Source organism: Pararge aegeria, chromosome 5 (assembly GCF_905163445.1).
Source record: "Pararge aegeria chromosome 5, ilParAegt1.1, whole genome shotgun sequence".
Lineage (NCBI taxonomy): Eukaryota > Metazoa > Arthropoda > Insecta > Lepidoptera > Nymphalidae > Pararge > Pararge aegeria.
This window is the reverse complement of record NC_053184.1, coordinates 8,398,581-8,418,619: the sequence shown is the minus strand read 5'-3', so window position 1 is coordinate 8,418,619 and position 20,039 is coordinate 8,398,581. Positions and strand designations below refer to the sequence as shown.

Genomic DNA, 20,039 nt, shown 5'->3' with positions numbered 1-20,039 from the left:
GCTTCAGCTGTAATGAAAGAACAATATGATTGCAATTTAAATATTGAAACTCAGATACAAAAGTTGCCATAATGTGTATTGTTATTATATTATATTGTTATATTTATTATATTATTATTTATATTCTTCTTAGCCCAAACTAGTAGTGGGCCGGTAATGGGTTGACGATGATGATTTAGGGACATCAAGCATTCAACATCTTTGCATTCATCAAGTTTTTCGTTAAGTTAATAAGAATTAGCATAATTTAATTAAAATAATAATAATTAAAATTTAATTAAAAACACTTTATTAAAATTAGGATTTTAAAGATATTTTTTTAATAAAGGGGATACGATCTACTTACCTATTACTTATTTGAAACTCACAAAAATCAAAATAACAGAATAGGTATAGGTAGCTCATTCAAAATTTGAAATAAAATTTGCTGACGCATTTCTTATAGAAAAACTTCAATTAGTGTGTAGGTATACTATTTCAGTTAGGTATTTCAACTTATTTTGTTTCTTCCTTTAGCGGTTTAGCGATTTCTGCCAGTCATCTAGAGTGTCTAGATGACTGTCCTGCTTTACTAGTTACTAGTTACTAATCACATTATAATTAATCTCGTCAACCTGTTTTTTAACTGGGGATATTCGTAATATATAAGAGGCTTTTTTATAGTGCTTCTATATAAAACTTATACTATAAAACAATTTTGCTCAAAAGAACAGCCTGACTCCTAATATACAGCCAGCAATCTGAGCACCACTCTGGCATGCCCCAAGTAGTAAAAGGTATAATGTATCATTTTATTTACAATAAAATACATCTATGTAATTCAAACAAAATTAAGAAGCGAAAAGACAAATTATCAAACGCCGGGGATTAAAAGCGATAGTTTAAACAATATACAATATCACGTTAGTTAACGCAAGACAATGTTGTCCAAGTGCATGAAAAAATTACGGTATTATTAGTATTACGACAGTCGGCAGGGACGTCTATGTGCAAGCACTTTTACTGGAATCTGTATTTGTGATGGTATGGCGATGGCGTAGAGGCGGCCGGAGGCGCGCGCGCGGGTAGGCGGGCGGCGCTGCGCGGGCGCGGGCGGACCTGTTCGGGCAACGGTGTCGCGGGCACCACACACCTACGAACTCGCAGTCCTTTCGCAGCGGCCAACGGTACTGGATGTGCCGCTAGCTGCTCCGCACAAAATAAACAGAGTCGCGAGGAAACTCACCGTGCAGTGTTATGATGCAAACTTGTGTTGATCGATTTTGGACGGGGTGATTTTTTAAACTGAACTTGTGATACGGACGAACAGAAGGATCCTGTGCAGTGTTGATTAACTATTAAAGATGCCGAAGATTTTCCTAATAAAGAAGCGGTTGCACGAGCAGCAACTCGGCTTGCAGGAGGGTCAGGAGCTCCTTGGCAAGGGTGACCCGCTGTGCCCTGGCTCTCCTCTCGACGATGGTCCTATACCGCTCCTCTCCAAAAAGGATAAGGAATGCGTCGGTAAGTAACAGTTAATTTACATTATTTAATTAACACACCGTTAATTGCTGACGGTATTCTTGAGGTTCTCCTATCAACATTTTATGCAGGCTTAATTTTTTCATTCAACAAAAAACCATTATAGAATTTACTAATAGAAAAATATCATCTATATTTACGCGTTTCTGTCTTATTTAGCACATAAACCTACTCATAATAAGTATCATTAGCTTTCATTGGTTGTAGATCATTTAGTTTACAATTATTTATTACTTCCTCCATAACGGCCGCTGCCAGACCAAAAAAAAGGATACACTTGGTCACAATCCTGTTCTCGACCACGCTATACCAACAGTTTGACTACCTGCGATCATGTGTGACTTGCGTGCTCCATAATGTTGTATTCCTTTTGTGAACTGATTTTAGATAATTAACTATAGTTACACTTTCGTATCTTGCTTAACTATCAACGTCTAGCTAAAAACTGCTTTTAAAATTCATAACCCTTTCAAACTTAAATTCAGTTTGAATTTTAAATACGTTAACCATTAACATACACTTACTAGATACTTAAGATGTAATGAAGTATACTTGTGTTAAATTAATAAGCAACACATAGTATATATAAACAAACTGGACAAAACGTCACACAGTACCCATATTAACGGTGCCAGGTAGAACGCGTGAATCACTGATATAACTGTCATGTTTTTGCATCTTTCCACAGACTCTTAATTCGCACACTGATGCTAAAACTCGAACAAGTATGCTATTATTCTTAGAAATACTTCCAGTAATGAACTAAGGAGAACTAAAATGTAGTTTTATGAACTACTGTAAGACCTTTAGAAGGAAATCTTTTTCTCAATGTTAATTTGGATAGAATTATGTAAATTGCAAACATTTGAAGTAATGTTCTGAAAATAATACGATTTCTTATTGAAGACTTAAGTTCAAGGGCAACAGATCGTTGACATTTAGCATTTGTTGGGAATGATTTCCTATTAATAAAATCAGTTGATAGATATCAAAGTTGAATCGCTGATAGAGATAGCTATTTTAACTAATAATTTAGGATTTGATTTAAAACAAGTTTTAGTTAGCCATCTTTAATGATTGCTCATTGAAGAAGGCTAACTAAACTGGCACTGGCCAAACTAATTATTTAGACAACTAAACAAAGTAAGCTTTATTTTTTATTTAGTTTGGATCAGTTTTATCCTTTATGAACATGCTGTATCTAAAAATGTGTGTAACCTAGGTATGTGAATAGAATGTCAAAATTGGCAAAGGCCATTTAATTATTTCACAGAATGAATTAGTACTACTAGAATAGAAAACTGTAATTTCTGATCCGTATTGAAATAAATATGGCATAAAACTCAAGTAATATAAGATTGCGTCGTTCATTTGTTGAAGTAGTTTAATTACCAAAACAAAACGGAACGCAAACACCTCTCTAAAGACATAATTGATGATGTTATCTTCTGATCAGACGTGTACCGTTCTATATATGGTCAAGTCCAACCGTCATCAGGCAGGCACTGTGTTGTTAGGTAGAGCCACACAAACAAAACAGAACTTTACCTCTCTTCAAACATTATTGATGATGCTATTTGAAATGACACTTAGTCAAGTCCAACCCTCATCAAGTTAAAACTGTCATATATAGACAGAAATTATTTATGTAGCTATCTTCAAACTGGCCACGTTTCATTCTTTAAATGGTGATGTCCAGGCAGGAACTGTGTTGTAGGCGAGGTGTCAATGATTGCAGCACAATGGGCATCCGCCAGCCCCGCTCGCGGCTAACGCTTTGTATTTAGGTCACTCACCGCGATCTCCACTGTCATTTCAATATAATTAACAATATATTACGGTTTTGCATAAAATGTACTGTTTTATGTATTACAATGGGACAGGTGACATTGAATTAAACTAAGAGCTCTGAGTGTGGTACAACAAATCGAGGTTTATTGTTCCGCTCAACACTTGGTGCATGTAAAAACCATCCGTTCGCAAGATTAAATAAATTAACACTGTAAACAAAACATCATATTTTCCATAACATACGAACGGCTTTGAAGACCCATAAGTACATTACTTATGGGTCTTATCTGAAGAAAATACCTATTTATTTAATTGTGTGAGAATTTCACAAAATTCTGTCCTGATCATTATACCTAGCTAGTGTTTTTAGATGAGATGTTCTTATAGCTTCTTACGCTATATTAAAACTGAAATATACAATGGCATGGAAAAAAGTTTTTTTTATTAATTTTTGTAGATATGTCTAGAAAAGTAATTTATGAAATTGCATGCGTAAAAATCTAAATAAATGGGTGAAATAATAAATAAAGTAATTGTATTAATGTTAGTAGACACATTGTAGGTGATAAAAAAAATGTCAAATCGATCGCACCGTTACGGAAATGCCCGCATGTACGCTTATCGTAGCCAACAAATTATTAAAGGGCAAAAATAAAGTAAACGTAATTCCAGGTGAATTGACACCTGTACAAAGGGCACACTTGTCTTTAAGGTCAAACTAAGTGCAAATGGAAATAAAAAAAGGCGAGGGGAGCTGTGCCCTTGTTAACGTTTGGAATTTACGGTATTCTAAGCACCGGCTCGCGGCTTCGTTATACCTACGTCGCAATCGACATTTGTTAGAAGATAATTTTCACTAATTATTTTTTAACCGTTTACTGCAAACGACATGTTGACAAGATAAATATCGCAACACAATTTTGATAAGAGAGTGGAGCTAGTCTTAAAAAGCTAAAAACAACAAAAGCGTATCTTTATAACATGCGTACGGTACTTGAATATAAAACTGAAATATGGCACAATAAATGTAATATTAATCAAAAGCTTTCACATCTCTCCTACAAAAGAATTCAACGCGCCCGGTGTTCATAAGGATTGCAAAGTAGTAACTTTATAAGACTATCCAGTATAAACCGTATACTGAAGTCTGAGAGTAAGGCAGTCGGACTAAATGTTCTGTGCACGGCCAGACTAACTACTGCATTTAACGGCAAAGTAAAATTTTGACTTATAAAACCCAATAATGATTAACCAAACTCAGAATATTTCTTACCAATGCATATCATGTTCTTAATAATTTCTATTCCGATTGGCGATCTGCTTTTTCATTTACTGAATTTCACGGAATAGCAAAACCGGTCACAAATCTTTCCACTAGCTCTGACGTTACTAATCCGCCAAACCGTCAATATACCTTTAATATACAATTTACTTGTATACCGTATACCCGTTAGTTAGCGTAAATTCTATTTAAATTAAAGAAACTCACTAAATTAGTTTCGATCTTTAACTTTATTAAAAATTTATTTCGGGAATATAACTGGCTGGGCCTAAGAGTTTACATACACAAACATTTGTGTATCTTCCCATACAAATAAAACCAACGTGTTTATTTATTACATAGGTAGTTATTTGTATTATTTCTTTAATGCATAATTACTGTAGCTGACTTAACTGGATCGTTTTATGTACGTACCTAAATAATCTTAAATTAGCATAACGCATAAGGAGCGAAACAGTAATCTTTGGTGATTATTCACAAAAAAAACAAGCTTTAACCATGTGGCCGGCCGATCCGCCATTGTATACACTTTCCATTGTATTTACCTTTTTAACGTTTTGCCTTTTCAAAGATTTGCGATCATAAAAAATACGATTGCATTCATAATGGAGCAAAACCGTTCTTGGAACGGCTACCACCGAACAATTGCTCTTAATCGTTATGTTTTTCCACTTACACGCCAATCTTATCTTTAATTCCTCAGTCTGCTAATCTTTTTTTTCTTTAAACAATTATGTATTCGGAGCTTAACTAACGAAACCTTCAATCGTAATTTAACGCTCAAGTACAATACAATTGATGGATACATCACGGCTAAGCCACTGAACTGACCTTGATTAAATCAAATACGAGTAGCTTGCAAAATGAAATAATATTTTTTACAGCGGCAAGAAAGAATGATTTGAACATTTTTAGGTGGAGCAAGTCTGCTCGGTAAATATCTATTAACAAATATTAAAAATAATACTATGACAATACACACATCGCCATCTAGCCCCAAAGTAAGCGTACCTATAGCTTGTGTTATGGGTACTAATGTGACGGATGAATATTTTATTTATAAAATGCCTAAATACTTGTGGATTAACACCCAGACACTGATAAACATTCGTGTTCACCACACATTGACCGGCTGTGGGAATCGAACCCACGGCCTTGGACTCAGCAAGCAGGGTCGCTGCCCACTGCGCCAATTGGCCGTCAAAATACATGGTCCGTAGCATGTGTTGAATCTATTCGTCATTATCCTTCTTTTGTAACTAAGTTCCGCTGCTAGGCACAGACCTTTTCTGTCTTGGTTTAACGGGTGCTTACAATTATTTTCACTGTAATCTAGCTATAAAAACTTTGTTTCCTTATAAATATCAGAACGAATACAAATTTGACCGGTATAAATTATAATATTGTTCGGTTTTCTTCTAAGTGCAGAACTCTAAAAGATTCCGTTTCTTGTTTCAAAGTTATTTATAGATCGGCAACCGCGAAGCCAATGTTCGATATTGCCACTTAAGAGCACTGTATACAAGGGCTTGCCATTTATTTTTTGCCTGTCCGCGGCAAGATGTGCCGCACGTGATGTGGCATTTTGTTCTAGGAACGGTCACACATGTCTTGTTCAAGTATTCAAATCGCCGGTTTTGCAATAAACGTACCCAGTATCCACCTTCGCGATGCGGGTCCGTCAGTTTTTAATTGCTACGAAGTTATGGAAAAGACATCTGCTTGTTTATTTAAGTAGGTAAATGTATATGTAGGTTTTTTGTCATTATCTTTGTATGAACAGACAGCTGTCCCGGCCACATATAGCAACAATTCATAGTTTATTGCAGACATATACCTATCCACCTACTTTTAGTAATAATATAATGGTGTCTTTCCATATTTGTCATTCTTATGGAAACTAATTTTGATGCGAAAAGAATATATTTTCTGAAGTTTTCTTTCGGAAAATGAGATGAGAGTAAAATCACTCATCTGATTTTCCGTATTTTGAGTACACATGCAAAGTTATTTATGTTCCAAATAAGTTTAACTACTTACTTATGCAAGTTTAAATTAATTTTTTTTATCATATCCTAAACCTAGATAATCGTAACGACATACGATTACATTGGTACCTATGTAATCGTATGTCTGTCTATCAATCTCTCTTGCCTACGCATAGATGTAGTAAGTGACCTGATGACGGATTTTTAAATAACACTTTAACCCTTGGATGGGAAAAACATTGTAGGTATGGTTTGAGGGGAAGTTTATTAAGGACAGGAACAGTGGCTAATATAAGCCCTTCATCCAAGCCGTGATGACACATACCTAGACTTAACTCTGATTCTTAATTTAGCTAGATAGACTTACCATTTCGTTTCTGCATTCTTGAATTTTTGAAGTTTCCGAACGAGAACGAGACGAATTGAAACTGTTCCAAAATCAGTAAATAAATAAATAGGGTAGGTATTGGGTTTTTATTTTAAAATAGATAATCTCCTTCCATTTACCTGTTTCAAAAACATTTAGTTTTACTTGAATTATAATCTTCTTTGTAGGTAAATGTGTAATCCTTGTGTTTTAAGTAAAGTCGATTATGTCGATTGTTAATATCATTAAAAAAACTGCTACGTTATAGGCTTTGAAATATAATATTTTTGTACACCTTATAGTTATTTTTAGTAGTAGTTATTTTTAAGTAACTTAAATAAAACCACATTAACTATAATTTATATCTAATGAAAAAGGTGCAGAACGACTAACTACAAAGGCAGTTTTTCACAGACAAAACATGTATTGCTCTTGTTTCCTTCCACATAGCAAAAAATATTGTCAAATTTATTCAAATTAAGAATTCAATCGTTCCAACATGAAACGCGAAACCATACGGGAAAATTTATGTCTCCTTGAAATAACGGTAAAGCGATTAAGTTATATTGTAGCACTCAATATCATTACGATTATCCATATAATTAGCGTTATCGGTTTAAAACTTAATGGTAGACGGTAGTTCTAGACAAATTGCGAATTATGTACAAAGCGTTTTAGTAACGTTCTATATTTAAGGCCTATATTAGCCCAGTATTACGCCTGAAGTTGCTGCAATTAAGTTGGGTGGTAGGAGAGCTTTTTGTGCCAGAGCTTGTCCTTGCTTGTTTATGCTGCCAAACAAAAATGCTGTGTTCCGATCTGAAGCGTAGTATGGTAGGTTATGGACACAAGGCGGCACTTTTTGGGTTGTGTAGGTACCTTCCATTATTATCGCTGTTTATAAGCGATGGTTTCCCACATTTGTTCAGATGGAGCATCTGTTTGATCTGTCTATTCCTTACTGTATCAGTAAAGTCTTATCAGTCGGTAACTTAAGGTCAAGTAATAATGCTAGTAACCTTCTTTATATAGTATATTAATTTCGGAAGATAGCTTTAATCAGCAGCTTAGATTTCCGAATGATTAAATCAAAAATGAGCAGATTCTTAAATAAACCGAACATGCACGATTTGTGAAGCTAAAGTGGTCATGAGCAAAAATGTACAATGGGTACTAAGGTGCTGGAATGATGACCCGCTCCCAGAAAGCTTAGCGCTCATAGACTCTCCCATTAGGTAAAGAAACGATGATGAATACCTACACACTATGTCCGGCAGAGAATATCCATCGTTCGAAGTAATGATAAATTCAAATTCAAATTCATTTATATCAAGTAGGCCTACTTTATAAGCACTTTTGAAACATCAATGTATATTTGTATTGACTCTACCACCGGTTCGGAAAGCAGATTCTACCGAGAAGAGCCGGCAAGAAACTCAGTAGTTGCTCTTTTCCAACATCAACATTTACAATCATTTTTCTATCTTGCGGGAGATGAGAGCGAGGCTGGCTGCTTCCAGTCTACCTTGTCTTTGAGAAATTCATCAAATGTATAGTAACCTCGCTGTACTAGATGCGTTTTTACACATTTTTTTAATTGTATGCATCGGTAGGTCAAGAACCTATAATAATTTCCCAACTAACTGTTAATATTGAAGATCTACATAATAATCCGGTACAGTGACAAACCGCCAAAGACAATAGTTGTCTGCCTTAAGTGCACTTGGGTGGATTTGATGAATCCTTGACATTAAGGCCCGTTGCTTGTTATCAACGCATTAAGACCACCTGGATGCTTTGACACTTTATCTGAGTATTAAAAATCCATTTCCATTTTGTGAAAGGTATCTAAATAGGTGGTTTAAAACACCCAATTCTGAACACTTTAAAGGTTGCCATAGGAAATTAACATAAAAAATTCCATGAACAGAGTTACTAATAACTTGCTTTTGTAAAATTTAGCATGAGAGAATAGGTACGAATAAAATTTGAAAATGTTATTTTTACATGAACAATATTTAAAAAAGAGCAATTGTCTAATTTTCAATAAATTGCTGTTCCACGATAATAGGTGTGATTAACCGATATCAAATATTATTTTAACTATGAGATGGCGATTCCCAGATTCGATTACCCAACACTTCTCCCCACCTTGAAGACCTTTTGCCATTATTCCGATATTTTTCCTACTGCGTCCAGTTTGACAAACACAATGACTGCTAAATATTTTAACAGCACAGAAGAAGGATTTTGCCATTTTATCTCATTTGCGTGCTAAGTCTATAGCTTTCAAGTTGAACATCCTGTATATGCCCCTGTATATCAAGTACCCGTGTTGAAATGATTTCGTAAACTTGATTTTTTTCGACCAATCTTTAAAAAAAGATCAAGCGTTTTAAAAGCACGCACACATCCCAGGAGTAAGGTCATCTCCGCTATTGTTGTGCCGTGCTATAAAATATAATCATTTCGTGTAGGTATTTTGGAGCAATTTGCTGAATACCGCCTACGATCGCTTAAGATTTGAGGACAATGTACGGGCGTTCTACATAACAATTGAATAGTCTCAAAATTTAGAACCCGTTTAACGACTTACAAAGCATGTTTAGTTCGCAGAACGTAATAATTTTTGTGGCTATCTAGATTTTTGTCAAGTTGAAAATTACCGTGTATAGTGTCGAACATGCTCCTGGTATTATAATATCGTAACTAAAGTTCAGAAGTATACTTCTTTGAAGTATAGTTCCCTAATATCCTCCATTGTCGTATTGTCCAGCGTATCGACCAATTCTGGAGCTGCGTGTAATTCTGTGGCTTGTTATTTATAGGTTTATGATGATAAATATTTAATGTATTTTATCTAAAGACGTTGGTGTGGCGTTTGAATCATAAAAACCCTTACATAGCCAGCATAGGTGACTACGCCCAAACCCCTTTCATTCTGTGAAAAAACCCTATTAAAGTCGGTAATGGGTTGATTGTGATGATTAGAGTTTATTCTATTTTATCTGAATTTTGACTATCATTTTGATTAAAATCATATATTTTGAAACCTTTACGCTAAACTCGCATACCTAAAACCGTTTTTTTATTATTACATATACTTGTAGCAACAAATAACTTAAGTAATTAACGTCACACATTGTGAGTTGTGACCGTCAAAGTAACGATCACATAAACGCTAGACTCCGTGTCCGTGACATTGGAAGCACGAGAACAGCGGCCATATAGTTGACTAGGTAATAGATACCTTAGTTCGCAGTCTCGAGATCTAAAACTTGCTATCTTCTAAGAAAACGTTGGCTTAAAATCTTGTCTGCTAATAGACTTAAGCAACTCAATACTCAAAACATATGTACACATTACATTACATTATGTAATATATTATTATGCTGGGGAACGGACCACACCTAATTGGATAACGCTTTTTCGAAGAAGTTAAACCTTTATGTTAACGGTTTAAACGTCCAATAAACCAAGAGCTATCCGTTCGACTGAACGACAAACTAAATTAATCGATCGCCGTCTTAGATACCGGATTTTTTTCTATTCAGCAAACCAAATTAGTTGGTGTTAGCCTTGAACACTTCAACAAACATATTTGGGTCATTAACCCTTGCCAAATCTGGTTGTGATTCACGCTGTGATCAAAGTTATAATAAAACGTTGAACAGTTTTTGTAGCCGTTCGTTTAGAGAGAAGTACGTAGGTAGGTACCTAAGTATTAAATCGATTTTTTGCATAGTTAGCACGGTGTTGAAAATATCCGGAAGACTGTTTAGCTATACATGTTGCCTTATTACTGCTGATGTTTGTATGGGTGGAAAGTTTTTGAGGTAGGGTACCTACAATGAAACCGTACATATAGCTAGTAATTTTTTAAACATAAATCCATGGTGAAAAGGTAGGTAACAATTTATCTCATTTGAGTACAAAGTAGACGTTTGCATGCGACCGATGCCACGATAAACAATTCAAGACAAAAAAATGTCCTTCCAAACGACCTTTCAACCGATCCTTAGCGGGCACAGCGCTCCCGATGTACCGTGTGCTATCGGTACTTATGTTTATGAAAAAAAAGCCTTCAACGGAATTTTATATGCCCACCGCCCGGGCTTCGGAGCGGTTCTTCATAGCTGTCTTACGTTTTTAAAGCGTTAAATGCTAACAGCGTCCGATAACCCCGAGCGCAAGGACATGCTAGTCCGCCCGCCGCTTCTCGTTAGTTTTTTTTTTTTAATTTAGTCTTGTTTTATAGTCGCTTTATATCTACAAACTTTGTAGGTGCGTCTGGCATAATTGATATGCAGTTAAGCGCATGATATACCTACTGGATATAAAGGATGCTTAAGAATGTTAACACGCGTAACTATTCATTAAAACACGGCAGTCTTGCAGCTTATTTTTTAAATAAATTATGGCATTTACTTGTTAAATATGACTAATATTCTCCTTTATTGCACTGTGATAATTTAGTGAAATCTAAGATTAGTACTAATGACAGCCATTGCTTTAAGAATTTAGTATCGATGGCAGCATTCGTACGGGTGTGATTTGAATTAAGACCTAACAGATTTTCGGACTCCCCCTTAAGCATTAAGCTATTATGAATATAGACTAACTAGTCTCGAATAAAGATGAAAATTGAAGTTATACGAATGTTTTTTTAAAGCTCATTAAATCCCTCTATAATCCATCTAAAGAAGTGATCTTGTTTTTAACGTCTAAAATTACGGTCCTCTTAATTAACCTTTAAGCTATTTAGGGTAAAGTTTGGATGAAGCTAAAAGTACGTAAGCACCTTTATCAAAAATAGATAGGACAAACCAGTTAATTAATACCTCACCTGAGATAATACTGATACTTGTGGAGTTGCACAATAAGTTATGCGTTAATCAATAATTTTGGCATTATCAAAATTATATTTCGCCAGTGATTAATGCACCGATAATTACTCCAAACACTTGTATTTAATAGCTTTAACCGCAGAATGCATTTAGCTCATTAACTTACCATAATGTAGGTATGACGACATTTTTATTACAGTGATTTCGTCGTATCTAATGACACATTGCTAAATTGCGATGACAATTACAAATAACGGTCTGCTAATAGTAGATACGAGTAGCATATGCCAAACCAGTAAGATATTCGATTAAAATAAAAAAATAAAAAATTCAAAAACGTTTTATTCATGTTGACCTACAGGCACATATGATGCGTTCATATATATCTGTCCCTAAAAATGGACGAAATAGGATACATTTTATTACGTATGGCACAATATCAAATAGACTTTGTATGATATATATAAAACGCTCATTTATATATTGCACCTATAATTTACGTGTTGAATCTATGGTCGGCCTGCTTGTATTTGATAATGCAAACAAAGTAACAAAGTTAGGTACTGAATGAATGTCTGACTCTAGTTATTATCGAATTAATTCTCTCTGAGATTCAATATTTTACATATTAACAGAAAATATATTTCATAGTACAAATAGTATTACACCAAAAGTTCCGTAATATTGTTTTTTTTTTATTATAGAAGCGAAGCTAGGGACCTTTGGGCTTTAATCAAGCCAATGAGTTTAATATCAATGATATTACAAAATGGTTCTTATATACTGATTACAGTTTCGTGCTTCGATTACTCACTGTTATATATTAGCTACCGAAATACCTATTAAAAATAAATGTAAAATAAATATATGACTTCTCTAATCAATTAGATAACCTGCATAAAGAATTAATTTGAGAGATTACCTACAAAACAATAAGAAATAAGAATAACGTTTAATAGGTAATATTACTTAGGATTTGATTAATTGGCGATTAAAAATTCGGAAGGGTAAAATCCAAAGTGTAGGGCTACCTAAGGTATACTTTTTTGTCTAACTTGCCGTACCTAATACGTTTTATTTTTGGCGGCGAAAGATACCAAGGTATCTTTCGGCGACAATAATAAAAAAAAAACATTTGATAACCTTTAAACTTGAATAGCACCGCAATCTTAAAATAAACACGTTTAGGATTTAATATTTATTCTAAATAATTTATATAATAGGTACTTCGACAATTCCAATCTATCCCCAAAGTAAGCGTATTTTGTGTTATGGTTAGTAAGATATAGCTGATGAATATTTTTAAGAAAACATGAATACTTATAATATACAGATTAACGCCCAAACACTGAAAAACAATCATGTTCATCACACAAAAATATTCCAGCTTTAGGAATCGAACCCACGGCCTTGGACGCTGCCCACTGCGCCAGTCAACTGTCAAATTCAGCATTCATTCGTCAATCGTTTAGGAGTATTGCCTGATTCAAATGGGCGAAAACCCTATTATGAGCTTCATTACAGACACATCTACATTCGACTTTTGAATACCAGTATTTAGCCAAAAGTACTAATTCTATTAGCGGCGGAAGAGTGTAAAAGGATCACTAATTATTGCCGAAAAACGATGCGAACAAGGCAGGCTCTTTTAGAACCAAATAATGAATGCTCGTATTCAAGGTTAGCATACAGTTTCTCGGCAGGAAACGGCAAGTAACTGAATAGATATGGACATGCTAATTACGGGGCCTTGACTTACCGTTTTAGAATAAAAACCGCAATTTAAATAGAGCTCGTTAACAAAGACTCCAATGCTGTATGCTTTGTATGGTTATGTCTATTAGTTGCAATGTTAATTCAAATTACGTTACGTTAAGTTAATGTTTCAGTTACGTAAAGACATAAACTAAAATAAGCTTTTTCTGAAAATATTTCTACTTATTTTTTTCAATACCTTTGATATATACAATAGCAGACGAAAATCACATGTATATGATTTTCGTCTGCTAAGTTTTTCGTATGAAATATTGTTATATCATAATATTTTACACAAATGCTAACTGTAAACGTCAATATCAACGACAGTTATAATGCTTAGGTATATATCCTGATAGTTCTAAAAATAGTTACGCGCACAGTTGCTTTTAAATGTTTACAAATTACATCCACGTTTAAGGCTAACTTCTTAAAAATGTTTAAATGCAATAATAGTGCTATATGGACGGTTTTTAAAATCGTCCGTGTTGTCACGCCAGGCTGCACAGACGCATACAATTACGGGTTCTGAACAAAAAAGAAGACTCGACAATGCAGGCATCGTCCTTGGGTCCCTAACAAAAGCTGAGAAAGGGCAAAGGAACTCGTTTTGACCAACCTTGGGACTTTCACTGGCTACCTACGCATTTTTCGCTGTAACTAGAAGATTTGATATTAAATTACTTCCTTCATTGTGCACACAAATCGTTAGACCAAAAACTGTGGCTGTTATTTTTTTTTTTAAATGAAAATAATACAGAGCTGTTGGGATAAATAAAACAGGAAGTGTTGTTCCACAGTGAATGATGATAAAATTTCCGCAGCATCAATGATTAAGAGATTTAGGTCGAGATTGAATATGTCACTTTGTTGGCTGGCACGCTAATTATAATAATGCGACACAGACACACACACATTGACAGTGGTATTGGTGTGTATGTAGAGTCAAGTAACTTATTAGTAATCTGTGGCAGAGGCGAGTGTTACCGTTATGGAGGCACATACCAGTGACGTCAACGAGGCCTAACGCCTGCGACGCTACACGAATACGTTATAAACAGACAAGACTATACTTGTCACTTCTTAATGACTTGTTTTTTTTATAAATTTTACATTCTTAAATCTACCCAATTATATTTAAATATGTTTACTCATGTAGTAAATAAACTGGCCATATTAATCTAAGTATGATAATTTCTCCATTTCAGATCGCGACGTATTTGGCGAGAATAATGGAGCAAAGAATACACAAGAACGAAGAAATAAGGAACCCAGACGGTTCATATCATCAATCCTTGGTGGGGAAATACCTTACGGCAGCCACCGAGGACATGTCCTTACGCAGGCTGAAAGAAAACAGTACTTACCCGTAGTTGCAGAAGATAAAAAGACTGAGGATAAACCACTAATAAAAGAGGAAAAAGATGTATTAGAGAACGAACCAGTAGTCCTACCACCCCGAAATTCACCAACACCAGAATCAGCTCCTTCTCCTGGAATCGATAATAATGTAACCTGTCAAAAAGTATCTGTCATACAAAGAACGCCATCACAGTCACAATTTCGAGACAGTAAAAAGGAATTATCCGACGTAACCATCCCGGCCACACTACCTACTTCGGAACCTGAACAAGATCAGCCTATTGACTATGCCATTGCAAAAAAGAGAGGTGAATCTGAAGACGAGGAAACCGAAAAGAAGATCAGAGAACAGAGGCGAACTAGTAGTTCTAAAATTGCAAATGGAATTTTAGCGAGGCCATTATTAGTTCTAAGAAATCGTCCTGGTAATAAAATTCCTGGAATTTTAAATGCTGCCGCCGGTCATGGACGGTCTACGGGAGGTAATGGCTCGAATGGCAATTCACAAAGTAGTGGAGGCTCTGGAAACTTTAGCTCTGGTACTGGAAGTGCTGCCCCATCATCCGGTGGTGGTGGAGCTTTAGGTGGTGGCTCTGGTAGCGGTGGTAATGGCCGCGATGGTAGATCTAACTATGGTCCTAATAGCCCTCCAACTGGGAGTCTTCCACCATTTTACGAAACCTTAGGACCATCGACTAAGAGTGGTCAAAACACATTCAATGCCAATGGTAACTTTACAAATGAATTTAACATTATTAATGGCTTCAACATGGATTGTGAAAACAATGAAAATACAAATACTAATTTTCCCGAACAAAGTAAACAATATTCGTTAATGCAAAATGCACATTATGGTTTAGCTCTTAAAGATGAAGAAATTGATTATGAAAATAAATTAGAAAATTTAAGTGCAATTGGGTATGGCAGCAACTTTGATGATTCAATGGTTGTAGATATGGGAGAAGACGTTATAGATAATAATCAATTTTATACTACTTTAACTTTCCCACCAAATGAAGCAATATTAGGAAACCTTTCAGACTCGACAGAAGATTTTGCTAGTTTCTTAAATAATCAGGTAGAATCAATTACCGATTCCGAATTAAGAGAATCTTCGTCAATTACACCTGACTCGGTACATAATGCAGTTGACATAGAATCGTTAGCAGAGCAAGTTAATTTAAGCAGACAGTATTATGAGAAAGCTAACTACATAGCTTTTGCAAGCCAAGAACAGGGTTCAACTTACAATTTTGCAAAAGAACGACCTGATCTTTTAATGCAACTCAATCCAGCACTTCTCCAAAATGAAGGTCAAATGCAGCAATTACAAATACATGTTCAACTACAACAGAGGCAGCAAATATTGTCCCCTGGATTTCCATTCACAAATCCGTCGTTGGACCTGGACTCCCCAACAGGGGTTTCTTTGCCGTCTCCGGGTGGAAACAATTCACTGGATGGCAGCAGTCACATCGAAAACTCTGCTCTCAGCCCTGCTGCTGCTGTAAGTGTCAAGAAAGTCTCTATCGTCGATAGCAAAATACAAATCTTGCATCAAAGGGTAAGCATCATTTGATTTTAAGGCGAAGCTTAGATTCTTTTTCGTTCATTGTCATCAAATCATGTTAAAATAATGATGACACCGAAGATAGAAATCATAAACGTTATAAAAAAACGCTGAGCCTGAATCAACTTATGCTTCAACCTAGTGCAATTCACATTTTTTATAGTATAATTTCTAACAAAATCAACTTTAATGAATTTATTAAATTATTAAATTTTTAATGAATTATTATTAAAGTAAAAGTTACAAATTATGCTCAGCTTTACATATATTTGCGAGTTTATCAAAAAAAATCCTGACTCAAAACGTAGATACCTTAATCAAAATAGCTAATAGTTAAATACTTTTTTACAGTTGGGCCTTCCAGCAGAGCTTCCCTTAGAGTTTATTAATGGAGGGCATGGAGTGAAGAACCCATTAGCTACTGAAGCTAACGCTAGACAAAGAGAAGAAGAGAAAAATAAGCAAGTGCTAGTAAGCGAAGATGACCCTACAAAATTTGTATGCAGGATTTGTACGAAGAACTTCAGTCTACAAAGACTTTTGAATAGACACATGAAATGCCACTCTGACGTCAAACGATACCTATGCACATTTTGTGGTAAAGGTTTTAACGACACTTTTGACCTTAAAAGACATACAAGAACACACACTGGTGTACGACCTTACAAGTGTAACTTGTGCGAAAAATCCTTTACGCAAAGATGCTCTTTAGAATCTCACTGTCTAAAAGTTCATGGGGTACAACACACCTACGCTTATAAGGAGAGGAGGACTAAGGTAACTTTTCAAATATATTCTTAAATCTTACCTTACTTATAATATGGAAATAATTTCATAAAATATGATAGTTCCTCATTTTTATTGCTTTTTGTGGCGTCTCAAATTGGCTTTTCACTAGCTCACAAAAAAAAGGTTTCAAAATCATGAGTGAATATTAATTTTAGAAAGAAACTTGTTTCTAACATTTGTATGTTTTTACAGATGTACGTATGCGAAGAATGCGGTCACACTACATCAGAGCCTGAAGAACACTACATGCATTTAAAAAAACAGCACCCTTATTCTCCTGCACTCCTCAAGTTCTATGACAAGAGACATTTTAAATTTACGAATGCAACTTTCGCCAATCAACTTCTGGGCCAGCTGCCTATGCCAGTTCATAATTAAGGGTTCAGATATTCAAACCAATTTTGTACCACTTTTGATACGTACTTACTAATTTATTACTACATTTAAACGTTTGGTGCAAAATTGGAATAAGAAATACGAATTTATTCCGTCCGTTTTTAAGGTATCGATTAAACTTAGAGCTTAGAACCCCAGTGCATACGTAATTTTCGACGAGTGCAATACACTGTAAACTCGGTTTGACACTGTCTTCCAAAATAAATATGGGTATAATGCATCTGTTACTAAATATTCTGCGATTAAGTTACAAATGAGGAACGACTACAACTTGATGTTCCGTTTTAAAATACCTTAATTTTTTAACAGTCAGGGATAATCCCTTTAGTCTTGATTTAGGCATGACTGGAATTAAAAAAATCAAAGTATCGGGTATTATGTGCAATCTTTGGTGATGGTACGGGATTATTATTAAGTATAGTAATTAGTGTAAATCTTAACAATTAGTTTTAGTACATTTCTAATGTTATTTAAATAAAAATATAGCGTGTTTCAATTCAATTCAGCGATTACATCGGATTATTATTTTGGATGGTGCTAAATGCAAGTATTACGAAAGTCGCTGACTTGATGCGAAGCGATTATGATTGGGATGACACTCTTTGTCCAAATCATAAAACTACGTCAATGTTGATAAGACCTTGATGGTAACTCCAGGATAAGGAATCTCTTTTCCTCGTTTAGTGATATTAGTTTCTAATCGTCTCACAAAATATTAACACAAATAATGTCACAAGTTTTGTGTTATGTATGTACTTAATGTTATGTTTGTTTTTTGTTGGTACTTATTAATGTAACAAAATTTTAAAACCTTGTATTTACGTGAGAACATAAGTTGGGCTCACGATAAGTCGTACCAAGTTAAAATGCATTTTCTAGATTTATTTATATTATTTAAATTATAGATTCGATCGGATGCAGTCTATACTGTGAGTGTGTATGGGAACAATCTATCAGTGTAATTAAGTTATTAAATGTGTTGAATGTTACAGCATAATGAAACATCGAGATAAATATTGTGAATCAAAATATTTGGTAGTGAAAGTTTTATCTAATATTATTATGCTCAATTTGGTACATTTGCGCTTTCACAGCGAAGCTTGGGGATATAAAAAAATTGTAAATATGTCTAAATTTAGAAAGTAGTAGTAAAAATTTAAGATAATTCTATCTAAATATTTTAGTAGTACCTAATTAGTGTTTATGAGATTTTAAAAAAGATAAAATTGTTATAGTATTTTGTACGATTTGGTAAGTTTTGATAGATATGAACACTTAATTTATATATTGGCTTATCATCATGGTTTTGTCCCATTATATTATTATTGTGATAGCGCAATGCCTTTACCTACATCTATTGCATTTATTAGCATTTTGAACCCATTGTCAAGTTGTTGTTTCGTGTTTTTTGGAAACACTCTTGTTATTCTGTATTGATAAGCAATATATCAAGATTAAAACATTTACATTTGTTTCATTAACAACCTTTTAAAGATTTTAACGGCTACTTAGATATAAGATGATATTCCTAATACCTGGACTTCTCAAGCTCAAACTCGTTTGCCAAAAAAAAACATAAGTCTTAAAACCTGTCCAGATCGGTTGTGAATTCTTACTTGTAGAGGAATATACAGGAACTGACTGAAACTCAAGACAATCGATATTTTTATTTATAACCAATAAAACATATTCATAAGTCAAGTCACTAGCGAACCCAAGGAGCACATGCTTTGTATATCTGACGGCCGACTGGGGCAGTGGGCAGCGACCCCGCTTTTTGATTCCAAGGCCGTAAGTTCGATTCCCACAACTGGAAAGTATTTGGGTGATGAGCATGTGTGTTTTTCAGTGTATGGGTGTTTATCTATATATTATAAGTATTTATGTATAATGTATATTATTCCTAATATATTCATCAGGCATCTTAGTTTGGGGCTAGATGGCGATGTGTGTATTGTCGTAGTATATTTATATTTATTTATATGAAAAACGTAAATATTCTACGACGTGTAGGCAGTAGTAAATTGAAATCAACATCGTGGTTTTCTTTCAATTAACCAAACTAACAAACGGTGCGGGTACATGGTTGAATAAGTGATTATTTAAATTATAAAACTCTTGTTTCAAACGTCTCATTGTAATTACGTCTTATTACGTCTTATTGTACCTTTGAAAAAGTAAATCAAAACTACCATGTTTCCTACTAGATGGCGCTACAGTCGGTATAAGACATAAAAAAGCATATACTCATTTCGGCATAGGATAGCCGAAGCTTATTGGTTAAAGCGCTCAGGGGAGATCAAGGCCCCACCACGCGGGCCGCTGACAATATACATAGTTTGGATGTCGTTGGGAAGACCAGCCAAAGCTA

General features: G+C 34.8%; 1 protein-coding gene across 2 annotated transcripts; it reads left to right on the top strand.

The window, feature by feature from the left end:
• The first annotated feature begins 1,243 nt into the window (after positions 1-1,243).
• LOC120623767 (transcriptional regulator ovo-like) lies at positions 1,244-19,132 on the top strand. 2 transcript variants are annotated; one of them, XM_039889987.1, is made up of 4 exons: positions 1,244-1,503; positions 14,760-16,420; positions 16,835-17,260; positions 17,465-19,132. In XM_039889987.1, the coding sequence occupies exons 1-4, from the start codon at positions 1,344-1,346 to the stop codon at positions 17,648-17,650; spliced, it is 2,433 nt and encodes an 810-aa protein (XP_039745921.1). In that variant the 5' UTR covers positions 1,244-1,343; the 3' UTR covers positions 17,651-19,132. The 2 variants fall into 2 exon arrangements, with proteins under 2 accessions (XP_039745921.1, XP_039745920.1); XM_039889986.1 differs by having other exon boundaries at positions 14,760-16,477.
• The last annotated feature ends 907 nt before the right edge of the window (positions 19,133-20,039 follow it).

Coding starts and splice junctions, on each gene's coding strand:
- LOC120623767 (XM_039889986.1), top strand. CDS start 1,344: ATGCCGAAGATTTTCCTAATAAAGAAGCGGTTGCACGAGCAGCAACTC. Junction 1,504..14,759: donor AAAGGATAAGGAATGCGTCG/GTAAGTAACAGT, acceptor TCTCCATTTCAG/ATCGCGACGTATTTGGCGAG. Junction 17,261..17,464: donor ATAAGGAGAGGAGGACTAAG/GTAACTTTTCAA, acceptor ATGTTTTTACAG/ATGTACGTATGCGAAGAATG.